The sequence below is a fragment of the Gopherus evgoodei genome, chromosome 10 (assembly GCF_007399415.2).
Source record: "Gopherus evgoodei ecotype Sinaloan lineage chromosome 10, rGopEvg1_v1.p, whole genome shotgun sequence".
NCBI classification, from domain to species: domain Eukaryota; kingdom Metazoa; phylum Chordata; order Testudines; family Testudinidae; genus Gopherus; species Gopherus evgoodei.
In genome coordinates, this window is record NC_044331.1 from 892,682 (window position 1) to 904,828 (window position 12,147).

The window sequence follows — 12,147 nt, forward strand, 5'->3', positions numbered from 1 at the left end:
AAACAGGCGCACTACAGTTGATCAGTACACCATGCCTCGAGTACAAGATGCCTTGGACTGTTTGCTGGGTAGTCAGTGGTTCTCTGTGTTGGATCTTCGGAGTGGATACTACCAGATCCCTCTAGGTGAAGAAGATAAGGAGAAGACAGCCTTCATCTGCCCATTAGGGTTTTATCAGTTCGAACGCATGCCCCAAGGGATTTCTGGAGCACCTGCCACATTTCAACGTCTTATGGAAAAAGTCGTGGGAGACATGAATTTACTGCAGGTGTTAGTTTACTTGGATGACCTGATTGTGTTTGGAAGAACCCTGGAGGAACATGAAGAAAGACTTCTTAAAGTGCTCGACAGGTTGGAGGCATACGGTTTGAAGCTTTCAATTGATAAATGCCAGTTCTGCCAAACCTCAGTGAAGTATGTAGGTCACATCGTGTCCCAAGAGGGTGTGAGTACTGACCCCGATAAAATAGAAGCACTCACTACCTGGCCACGTCCCATTAACTACAGAGAACTCAAGACGTTTCTTGGATTTAGTGGTTACTACCGCAGATTTGTGAAGAACTATGCTACGATTGTAAAACCTCTGAATGATCTTACCAGGGGATACCAGTCCAACAAGAACAAATCTAAGACCCAGAATAAGCGGAGGCCTCCAAAGCCGCCTTTGCAGAGACACTATGGCCCCTTCGAACCATTTGGGCCGCGGTGGGATGAAAGATGTGAGAGAGCTTTTCGGGAAATCATTACTCGCTTAACTCATGCTCCCGTCCTAGTCTTTGCTGACCCGAGCAAACCGTTTATCCTGCATACTGATGCCAGTTTGGAGGGTCTGGGAGCAGTACTGTATCAGGAAGTGGAAGGCAAACGCAAACCGGTAGCCTTTGCCAGCCGAGGACTGTCTGACAGTGAAACTCGCTACCCCATCCACAAGCTGGAGTTCTTGGCCTTGAAATGGGCCATCACTGAGAAATTCCGAGACTACTTGTACGGTGCTCAGTTCCAGGTGTGGACAGACAACAACCCACTGACCTATGTGTTAACAAGTGCTAAATTGGATGCTACAGGCCAGAGATGGGTGGCCGCCTTGGCTAGCTATGAGTTCAGCATTCAATACCGATCAGGGAGGAGCAATGTAGATGCAGATGCCTTGTCCAGACGTCCGCAGGCACCTGATGTCGCTGTGATACCCACGGATGGCGTGAGAGCTATTTGCAGTGTGAGTCGCCGAGAGCCGGAGTCCCCTGAGAGCCTTCATGGATGTGTTGCTGAAGCTTTGGGCCTACCCCCTGAAGGCGTGCCTTCTGCTTCAGTGAACTATATTGCTTTGGACCAATCTCCCTTGCCCATGCTCAATACGGCTGACTGGCAAGAGGCCCAACTACAAGATGCTGACATTCGTGATACACTACTTGCCAAAAGAGAGGGGCGAGGCCCAGCTGAGGTTGTCCCACCTACCCCAGAGGGCAAACTACTATTGAGAGAATGGACCAAACTAAAACTGATTCAGGGAGTGCTACACCGCACGACCACAGACCCTCTACAAAAGCAACGGAATCAACTAGTGCTGCCAAAAGATTACAGAGCCCTGGCCATGAGGGCCCTGCATGATGACTTTGGACATTTAGGGATGGAGAGGACCCTGGAACTTATCCGCAGTAGATTCTATTGGCCACGGATGGCTGAAGATGTTCGCCGGAAATGTGAGACCTGCGCGCGATGTGTGCAAAGGAAAACTCTGCCCACGAGGGCTGCATATCTGAAGAACATCACCAGCAACAAACCTCTGGAGCTGGTTTGCATTGATTTCTTGTCTTTAGAAGTGGACAAGAGGAATATTGGGAACATCCTAGTAGTGACCGACCATTACACGCGATATGCGCAGGCATATCCCACACGTGATCAGAAGGCCACTACCGTCGCTCGAGTACTATGGGAAAAATATTTCTCAGTTTATGGATTCCCAGCCCGGATACACTCGGATCAGGGACGAGACTTTGAGAGTCGCCTTCTGAAGGAGGTGCTGAGGATAGCAGGAATTAAAAAGTCAAGGACAACGCCTTATCACCCACAGGGTGACCCTCAGCCAGAGAGGTTCAACCGAACCCTTTTAGATATGTTAGGGACTTTGCGGCCAGAGCAGAAGGCAACCTGGAGCCAACATGTCGCATTTCTAGTGCACGCCTACAACGCCACAAAGAACGACGCTACGGGAGTCACCCCATATCTCTTAATGTTTGGGCGAGAACCAAGATTACCCATAGACCTGTGCTTTGGTGTATCCGAGGATGGAGATAGCTATGAAACTCACCAGCAATATCTATCCCGTCTACGAGAAAAGCTGCGGGATGCTTATCACTTAGCTACATCTGCAGCTCAGAAGAATGCAGGCCGCAACAAACATCGATATGATGCTAGGGTGCGTCTGCAAGAACTCCAGCCAGGGGACAGAGTCCTGCTGCGAAATTTGGGTATTGCTGGCAAGCACAAGATAGCTGACAGATGGAAGGCAATACCTTACTTAGTGATGGAAAAGCTAGGAGACCTGCCGGTCTACAAGATCAAACCTGAAGAGGGTACAGGGCAGACCAAGACCGTGCACAGAAACCTTTTGCTCCCTGTGGGGGAATTGGTAGGCAGCCCTTATGAGATTGGCCACAACCGGGCAACTGGGCAGAACAAAGGTGCTGTGCCAAAGCCGCCTTCCAACGTGGACAGCCGGCTCCCTGCAGCTAACCTACCCCTACTCAGCACATCTGAGAGTGAGTCTGAGGAGGAAGACACAACCATGGTGTATCCTGGGATGAAGACAAGATTTCAGTCTCGATCCGCTGAATCAGAAGAGAGCACATCCTCTTCCGCCCTAAACCCTATGGCAGAAGTATTTAGGCCCATTCCTGACATCCCTGAGCCACTGGTGGGACCCCCGTGTAATGACTTACACAGACTATTGGACAGTGGTGACATACAGAGGGAGGATGTCCAGAGCACCTGCGACCCTCCACTGTTAGAACTAGAAATGCAGGGGCCTATGCCAGTACCCGAGGGGAACTCACAGGAAACTTCCCCATCCGTCACTCAAGAGGATGTCCCCCCTACCATAGCAACAGAGATTCTCAATAGGCGAGACAGGGTAATAAGACCAGTGAAACGGTTAACTTACGATGCACCTGGGGTGATTAGTGAGGAGCCTATACATTTAGCACACAGGTTTGTGAAAGCTAAAGTGGGCTATCTAATGCCTTTTGGAGGGGACCAATAAGTTGGTATAGTAGGGAATGTGATTTGTCGGGACGACAAATTCTTGGCTGGGGGGAGGATGTAAGCAGAGTCAGGATAAGCTCTACCCTGACATCTGGTGGAAAGAAGTTCAGAGAGTGTATTTGCATAGGTACGCCCACCCTATCCCAGACTCCCAAGCTGTGGGATTGCTTGGTGACAAATTGCTCACCCTCAGTTGAGTAGTACTGGCTAGACATGGGACATGGGTTCCAAAACCCAGAGAATTGAGAGAGGCTGGGGACAGGTATCTGTGCCTGGTGGTGCAGTCTCCTTGTGGAGCTAGAAGCACCAGTTGCACCCTCTCCTCTCTCCACTGTGGAATGTCAGAGTTGGTTTTTTTATTCTCTCAAGAATCTAAATACAGGTTACTGAGCTGAACGCCCTTTGGGCTAATGGTGCACTAGCACTGGGGCTCCCCCACTAAGAGCTGAGATCACTAAGAGTTGAAATCACAAAAAAAGCTGAAATGACTGAGCTGAGAGCACTGAGCATTGTGCTAACTAGTGGGGGAGCCTGAAGATATGCTGTGGACAGAGCAGCTGGTGGAGTGGAGCAGTTGCGGGGACGGCTGGAGCGGATCATGGGACAGCTGGTGGCAGCAGAGCGGAGTAGCTGTGAGACGGGTGGCGCGGCCCACAGAGTGAGCAGAGCCGAGCAGTTTTGCAGAGCAGCTCATGGAGCAGAGCAGCTGGTGGAGCGGAGCAGTTCCTGAGGATGGCTGGCGGAGCAGTTCGTGGAGAAGGCGGAAGCAGAACCCACGGAGAGGCAGGGCAGTTGGCCCTGGACCATGTAAGGTGCCCCTTTCTACCCAGGCTGGGGGGGAGGGACCTCTACAGATAGACTCTCGAACTCTGGGGTGGCATTGACCAGAGACTTTTGGGTTGTTGGACTTTGGGGTGATTGGACTTAAAACCCTAAGCGGAAAAAGGACAGTGGCAAACGTACTTGGAGGTGGGTTTTTGTTTATGGTTTGTGTTATAACCCTGTTTGTGGTGTTTCTCCAATGGGATGCCACATTGATTCCTTCCTTTATTAAAAAAGATTTTGCTACACTCAGACTCCGTGCTTGCGAGAGGGGAAGTATTGCCTCCTAGAGGCGCCCAGGGGGGTGTGGTATGTGAGTGTCCCAGGTCACTGGGTGGGGGCTCGAGCCGGTTATGCATTGTGTTACTGAAACGGAACCCCTGGATACTGAACCCGGCCCTTGTTGCTGCCAACTAGAGGGGCAGAAGGGTTACACTCAGCTGGACCTGTGCACACCCAGGTCAGCTCATCGCAGAATGGGTCTAGCAGAACTAGAGGGACTCACAGAAGGGTGGTGAGAACATTTGGGGCCTTGGGCAATTGCCCCATGAATGCAGCTTGAGGAGACTGGACTGATACTCTAGAGAGGAGACCAATGAGAGGGGCCGTGATACAGAGAGATTGGGAGCATCTGTTCTGCCTGTCTCGTAGCACCACAGAGAGGGGACGCCCCAGTGACACTGGAATGTGGACAATTGAAAACCCAGGTGAGGAACTAACTTATTTGACCGAACCTGTAATTAGACTGAGGAACTCATGGCCACAGGAAGTCATTGTGGCTAAGAATTTAGCAAGCACAAAAGAGGGCTTGGGCATTTCTATGGAGAACAAGAATGTTCCATTTCCCTAGTTCAGGGGTAGGCACCCTATGGCATGCGGGCCGAAGGCAGCACGGGAGCTGATTTTCAGTGGCGCTCACACTGCCCAGGTCCTGGCCACTGGTCCAGGGGGCTCTGCATTTTAATTTACTTTTAAATGATGCTTCTTATACATTTTTAAAAACGTATTTACTTTACATACAACAATAGTTCAGCTCTATATTATAGACTTATAGAAAGAGACCGTCTAAAAAGGTTTAAATTCATTACTGGCACGCGAAACCTTAAATCAGAGTGAATAAACGAAGACTCGGCCCAGCACTTCTGAAAGGCTGCCGACCCCTGCCCTAGTTAATGCAACCAAAGGGAGTATTGGGTGGTAAACATCCTGCTCCAAGGCTTAAGCTAGTCTCTACCTATTAAGGATCAGACTGGACCTATGAGGGGGACCAATATTGCAACCCCATAGAACCATGGTATGAAATTGATGGCGGTTTACGTAGGGTAGCATAGCTCCTCCAGGAAATAACCCTCAGGGCTGATTACACCTGAGACTGGCAGCTCCACCCCCATACACGGGGGCAAGCTGGCTTTGCCAGAGAGTAGGAGACAAAGGGCTTTTGGTATATGTCAGGCTAGTAAACCAGGGACCAGCCTTTGCCAAGGATGTAGGCATCCACTGAGCACTGACAAATTCATAGCTGGAAACCAGAGCAGCTCATATATTGTTCAAGATGGGTGTTGAACTTGTAAGAATGTGTTTAGTGTTTAAACTCTATCAATTGCTTGTAAGTTGCTGCCTGCAGTAATCTTACTTGTAATGTCTGTATCCTACACTACAAGGTAACATAAAGTTCGCTTCATATAACTGGAAAAAGTGCCTGCTCTGAACTTGTGAGTCCAGGCAGGAAAATTGGTTCCCCTGCCCATCCAGAACTATCAAGAGTAAATGGGCCATTCTGGAACATCACAACACAAAAGCCAGCTTAATGGCCCTCTTACACCCGCCAAGGTGCCGACTCTGTGGGGAAAAATTGGTGAGTGCTCTGCACCTACCGGCAGCCAAGTTCCCCGCCCCAGCTCACCTCACCTTCGCCTTCTCCCCCTCCCAAGCACACCACGGTGAAACAGCTGTTTTGTGGTCTAACAAGCTGTGGGAGGGAGCGGGGAGGAGCGGGAACACAGCACGCTCAAGGGAAGAGGTGGGACTGGGGCGGGGATTTGGGGAAGGGGTCCAATGGGGCAGGGAGGGGGTGGAGTTGGGCCTGGGACTTTGGGGCAGAGGTGGAGTGGGGGCGGGGCTGGGGGCAGGTCCGAACACCCACCGGCCCCAGGAGAAGTTGGTGCCTATGGTGCCATGTGTGAGACATCACGTCCCACCAGCTTGAGTTCTGAAGAGGGAGCTAAAGATAGTGGACATGAAGAATTTCCATCTCTTTGCTGTTTGAACACTTACAAGGGCTGGAGCTAAGAAACAAAAAGCAGAGATTCCCAGCCCTAAAAGTCATTCAGTGCTGACATTGTTACATCTCTGTTAACCTGAACTCATTTGGGTAGATACGTTGCCTGCTTTAACCTGTCAATAACCCTTTTGGTCTTTTTCATAGTTTCATAATAAATCCGTAATTAGTTTTTTATAGGATAGGCTACCAGCATTGCCTTTGGTGTGAGATCTAAGGTACAAATTGACCTGGGATAAGTGACTGGTCTCTCTGAATATTTTTTAATTTTTGGTGTAAATGACCATTTATAACAAAGGCGGGCCCACCTGGGTGGCAAGTCAGACTGGAGTGCCCATGAGGACTGTCTGGGACTCCATGGTAAGACTGTTACAGTGCTGCAGGAGATCACATCTGTCATAAACAGATAGTTAAGGGTTAATGTCTCTTTTACCTGTAAAGGGTTGCAAGCAGTGAACCTGGACCACCTGACCAGAGGACCAATCAGAAAACAAAATACTTTCAAATCTCGGTGGAGGGAAGTCTTTGTTTGTGTGTTTTCTTTATCTGTTGTTCTCTCTGGGTTCTGAGAGTAACCAGACATACCTACAGGCTCTCTAATTTTCTGTTCAAATAGTGAGTATAAGTACCAAAGGCGGTTTAGTCTTTTTGATTGTTTTCTTTATTTGCAAATGTGTATTTTGCTGGAATGATTTTAATGTGTATTTGTGCTGGGGCGAAGGCTCCTCTCTAGTGTCTATAAGCTGAAAGACCCTGTAACATTTCCCATCTAAATTACAGTGACAACTTTTACTTTTTTTCTTTTCTTTTTTTTTTAAAGTTTTTCTTTTTAAGACCTGATTGATTTTTTTCCCCTTGTTGAGGCTCAAGGGAATTGAGTCTGTACTCACCAGGGAATTGGTGGGAGACAGGGAGAGAGAAGGGATGGGGGAAAGGTGGAATCCCTTTGTTTTAGATTCCCGGAGCTTGAATCTGGATTACCTCGGGGGGGGGGGGAGAAGAGGAGGGAGCAAGGTGCACTCCTCTGTTTTTAGATTCAAGGAGTTTGAATCACAGTGATCTTCCAGGGTAACTCAGGGAGGGAAAGCCTGGGAGAGGCAATGGTGGGGGAAAGGGTTTACTTTCCTTGTGCAAGATCCAGGGGGTCTGGGTCTTGGGGTCCTCTGGGAAGGTTTTGGGGGGACCAGAGTGTACCAGGCACTGCAAGTCCTGGTTGGTGGCAGCACTACAAGATCTGAGCTGGTAATTAAGCTTAGGGGGATTCATGCTGGCACCCCATCTTTTGGACGCCAAGGTTCAGAGTGGGGCTTATACCATGACATTATGCCATGACAACATCTATTACAGAACATGCCACTCTGGGGCTGTGCTGCTTGGTGCCAATCTGCCCTGAGGTTGGCACGCCCACTGCAGACAGTGCCACAGTATAAACGGATGGGCTTGAACTGACATGTCTGAGAGTTCTGGGGTCCCCACCAGCCATGGGGGCTCAGAGCTCCAGTGTCCCCCAGCTCCCCCCTGCCTGGGGCAGTGGAGGGGCGCTGCGGGGTCCCCCTGCTTGAGGTGGGGTGGGGAGCTGCGGGATCCCCCTGCCTGGGACAGGGTGGGGAGCTGTGGGGTCCCCCTGCTTGGGGCAGGGTGGGGAGCTCTGGGTCCTCCTGCCAGGGACAACGGTGGGGTGCTGCGGGGTCCCCCTGCCTGGGGCGGCGGCTGGGCGCTGCAGGATCCCCCTGTCTGGGGCGGGCGTTGTGGAGTCCCCCTGCCTAGAGCGGCGGCTGGGCACTGCGGGGTCCCCCTGCCTGGGGCGCTGGCGGGGCGCTGCGGGATCCCCCTGCCTGGAACAGAGCGGGGAGCTGCGGGGTCCCCCTGCCTGGGGCGCTGGTGGGGAGCTGTGGGGTCCCCCTGCCTGGGGCGGGGAGCTGTGGGGTCCCCCTGCCTGGGTCGCTGGCGGGGAGCTGTGGGGTCCCCCTGCCTGGGGCGGGGAGCTGCGGGGTCCCCCTGCCTGGGGCAGCGCCCCCATGGCACCGCCTTCGGAGCGCGGCGCTATTCCCCGCCCTCCCCGAGGGGGGCGCCCGGCCGCTCTGTCCCGACCGGCGCGTCTCGCTTGTTCCGCCCGCGCTACCGACCCCAGTCTCGTGACCGGAAGCGGAAGTCCAGGGCCGGCGGCGCGATGGCGGCGGAGGGAGACGTGGAGCTGGAGCTGGAGACGGAGCCGAACGGGGCCGGGGGCGGCGCGGACGGGGCCGGGGGGCGGCCGGCTGAGAAGCCCCGGAAACACGACAGCGGCGCCGCGGACCTGGAGCGAGTCACGGACTATGCGGAGGAGAAAGAGATTCAGAGCTCGAACCTGGAGACGGTGCGGGCGGGTTCAGGGGGGCGGGGCCCCAGGCGATGGGGCGGGGCCCCAGGCTGTGGGCGGGGCCGGGGGCGGAGGGGGCGGAGCCCCAGGCGATGGGGCGGGGCCGAGGCCAGCGAGGGCGGAGCCCCAGGCGATGGGGCGGGGCCCCTGGCTGTGGGGCGGGGCCGGGGCCGGAGGGGGCGGGGCCCCAGGCTGTGGGCCGGGGCCGGGGCCGGCGGGGGCGGAGCCCCAGGCGATGGGGCGGGGCCTGCGGGGGCGGGGCCCCAGGCGATGGGGCGGGGCCCCAGATGATGGGTTTGCTCAGAATACATTCAGCAGTTGAACCTGGAACTGGTGGAAGAAGCCAGAGGGCAGAAGCTGATGGGGGTTGGGGCCATGGGCCCCCGGGCAGTCTGGGGCTCTTTCCCACCAACCAGCAGTGGCCTGAGAGTCCAGCACTAGAGGCCGTAGCATGTGGCTCCTCAGGGTCTGGGTGTGGGTTTTGGGAAGGAGCTCAGCTTGACCTGATAGTGTATGGTGACGTGGCTGTGGGGAGACCCCCTCCCTCTGTATGCTGGAGGTAACCCTGCCTGCTTCTTCTGCCTAGGCCATGTCAGTGATTGGAGACCGACGATCCAGAGAGCAGAAAGCAAAACAAGAGAGGTAAGTGCTCCCTGCATCTCTTGTTCCATTTTTAATGTAAGGCTTTGAGACGCAACCTTCATGCCCCACAGATTAAACATCAGTCTTATTGGTTGTTATAGGTTAGAACAGCTTCTTTGGAGCCAAAGCTCAGACAGTTCTGGCCATGCCAAGCCAGGGCATTCAGTTCCTGAGCCATTCAGTCCAGTAATAGGTGACATGACTTTACACATGCAGAACTCTCTTCTGGAGGTCCAGGGCAGCATTTTTCAAAGTGCGGGTTGTGACTCAGTACTGGGTCATGGTATGTAAGGCACTTGGTCGCTCTGGTTAGTACCACTGAGTGGGGCATTAAAAGTCCAGTCGGTGGTGCTGCCCAGCTCCCTGTTCCGACACCGCACTGCGCCCTGGAAACAGCCAGCAGCAGGTCTGGCTTCCAGACAGGGGGGCCCTGGGGCTCCATGCGCTGCCCCCGCCTCGATCACCAGCTCCGCACGGCTAATGGGAGCTGGGGGGTGGGCGGTGCCTGCAGGCCAGAGCCATGTGGAGCCGCTTGTGCACCTCAACCTAGGAGCTGGACCTCCTGTTGGCCACTTCAGGCACAGTGCAGTCCACATTGCCAGGACAGGCAGGAAGCCTCTGTGTGCACCCTGGCTGCGCTGCTGACCAGGAGCTGTCGGAGGTAAGTCCATGCCCCAGCCCTAAGCCCCACCACAAACCTGGAGCCCTGAACCCCCGGAGCCCTGACCCCATCCTGCACCCCAAGCCTCAGCCCTGATCCCCGCACAAACCCAGAGTCCCTCCTGCACCCCAAATCCCTCATCCCTGGCCCCAGCCCAGAGCCCTACACCCCGGCCCCAGCCCAGAGCCCCCTCCCACACCCTGAACCCCTCATTCCTGGCCCCACCCTGCAGCCCTCACCTCTGCACTCCAACCCTCTGGCCCCAGCCCTGAGCCCCTCCCACACCCCAAACCCTTCATCCCAAGCGCCGTTGGGTCATGGGCATCAACAATTTTCTTCAACTGGGTCCCCAGGAAAAAAGTTTGAAAACCACTGGCCATTGGGACCAAGGTAGTTTTGCTGGTTAAACTTCTTGCCTGTCCAAGTCCAGTCTCAGGACTGGTGGCTTTATGCTTTGGCAAGGAGTTGCCGCAAGCTTCCTGATTGTTCTTTACAGTTGTGACTGAGTTGGTCTGGAAAAAGGGGTCTGGAGCCTGTTGTTGGTGCTTTATGTTCTGATTCCTTTTGTTACAGGGAAAAAGAACTTGCAAAAGTTACAATAAAGAAAGAAGATTTGGAACTGATTGTGAGTATGGAAGGCAGGGTAGATTTGATTTAAATCACTAGTCAGGAAGACTCGATTTAATCATGGATTTCTACATAAAAGTGCATTCTCATTGGTTGTTATCTTAATACATATTCTTCACAGCTCAGAGATAGATGAGACCCAAACTGGGTCTGTTTTACAGCCTGCTGCCATTATAGGCTTTCCCTTCTAGTGAGAGAATGGTATTGTAGATCTCAAATCAATGAAGACTACACTCAGAAAGACCTCAAGATTTCTGGAATATGCTGCTCAAACAGATTCACTTTTGTTTCTACTGCCTGTCCCTCCCTTCTCACATTATTTCCAGACATCTTCTCTTTGTCCAGATCTATTCCCACACAACAATCTTCTATTCATTGAATTTTTGAACTGTTAGAGAGGTAAGGGATTGACTCTGCATACACCAATTTGCAGAGGGACAATGGGGCTGTGGTCTGTTATTTCTCACCTCTCTATATTATTTATTTTAAAACATTGCTGTTAACGAGCATGTTATCTCTGGAGATACAAATCCACAGTTTGAGAACTGCAAAACCAAGCATCTCTGATGGTATGTTCTAGACTGAGCATATTCTATCCAGACACCTCTTTAACTCTATAAGATTGAGTCCCTAATCCATGAACTATTGGAACTCATTTACAAAACTTTTTCTTAAACATTACCTGAATATATTGTCTAATGCTATAGAATTAGAATTTGTAACCCCTATTCTATGCTGAGATCTCTGAGCTATAATGTATCTTAATTAAAACTATCCTTAGATAATTTTTTTCCTCAAAAACCATTTTATCAAAAAAAAGGGTTTTTTTAATCATTTTTATCCACTCTGCTTTGCTGTATTGCACTATAGTAAGCCAGGAACAGTAGCTGGACTCTGCAGCAGCTGTGTAACTCGTACTCGGTTGAGACCTCAGTAATGCGGGAGTTGAGTCCACCACTTTTCTTGTGTGATGTCTGCTGTTGTGCAGCGTCTCTCATCTCTGCTCCCTTCCCTGCAGATGAATGAGATGGAGATCTCTCGGGCAGCTGCAGAGCGTAGTCTGCGAGAGCATATGGGGAATGTGGTGGAGGCTCTGATCACCCTCACCAACTAACCACATTCCAACTGGACCACTTTGTGCTTTGAGAAGCGAATGAGGGAAGAAGACTCGTTGGGACTTCGTCTTTGTGTGGTCATCCCTGCCATGTGCACTGCCTTCCCAATAACTCTTTGACAGAGTGATACTAGTCAGATGCTACATGTATTAACTTATTGAAATAAAGACATCTGTAACCTTGTGGACACAGTTTAGAAAGCAGCCATGAATGGGCCCTGAGAGGCCTGAAAGAGTGCTGCCACCCACCTGTTGTAGAAAGCTTTCATCACGGTGCTCTTTGTGGAGATGGCAGGCTACTCATACAACTGAGTCACAAGGTGCTTTGCTGCGCTAGTAACGGATACGATGTCAGGAGTGAGACAAATTGGATCTGGCCTGTA

At 52.2% G+C, this 12,147-nt stretch overlaps 1 protein-coding gene across 2 annotated transcripts; it reads left to right on the top strand.

The window, feature by feature from the left end:
- The first annotated feature begins 8,516 nt into the window (after positions 1-8,516).
- On the top strand, positions 8,517-11,952 carry HYPK (huntingtin interacting protein K). Of its 2 annotated transcripts, XM_030577889.1 has the most exons (4): positions 8,517-8,717; positions 9,307-9,362; positions 10,597-10,648; positions 11,669-11,952. In XM_030577889.1, exons 1-4 carry the CDS (start codon positions 8,532-8,534, stop codon positions 11,762-11,764), a joined length of 390 nt encoding a protein of 129 aa, XP_030433749.1. In that variant the 5' UTR covers positions 8,517-8,531; the 3' UTR covers positions 11,765-11,952. The 2 variants fall into 2 exon arrangements, with proteins under 2 accessions (XP_030433749.1, XP_030433750.1); XM_030577890.1 differs by lacking the exons at positions 10,597-10,648; positions 11,669-11,952 and adding an exon at positions 9,913-10,154.
- The last annotated feature ends 195 nt before the right edge of the window (positions 11,953-12,147 follow it).

What these genes read in the sequence shown, in the direction of transcription:
- HYPK (XM_030577889.1), top strand. Translation starts at nt 8,532, where the DNA reads ATGGCGGCGGAGGGAGACGTGGAGCTGGAGCTGGAGACGGAGCCGAAC. An exon ending in AGAGCTCGAACCTGGAGACG is followed by an intron (nt 8,718 to 9,306) that starts GTGCGGGCGGGT and finishes TCTTCTGCCTAG; the next exon opens with GCCATGTCAGTGATTGGAGA. An exon ending in AAGAAGATTTGGAACTGATT is followed by an intron (nt 10,649 to 11,668) that starts GTGAGTATGGAA and finishes CCTTCCCTGCAG; the next exon opens with ATGAATGAGATGGAGATCTC.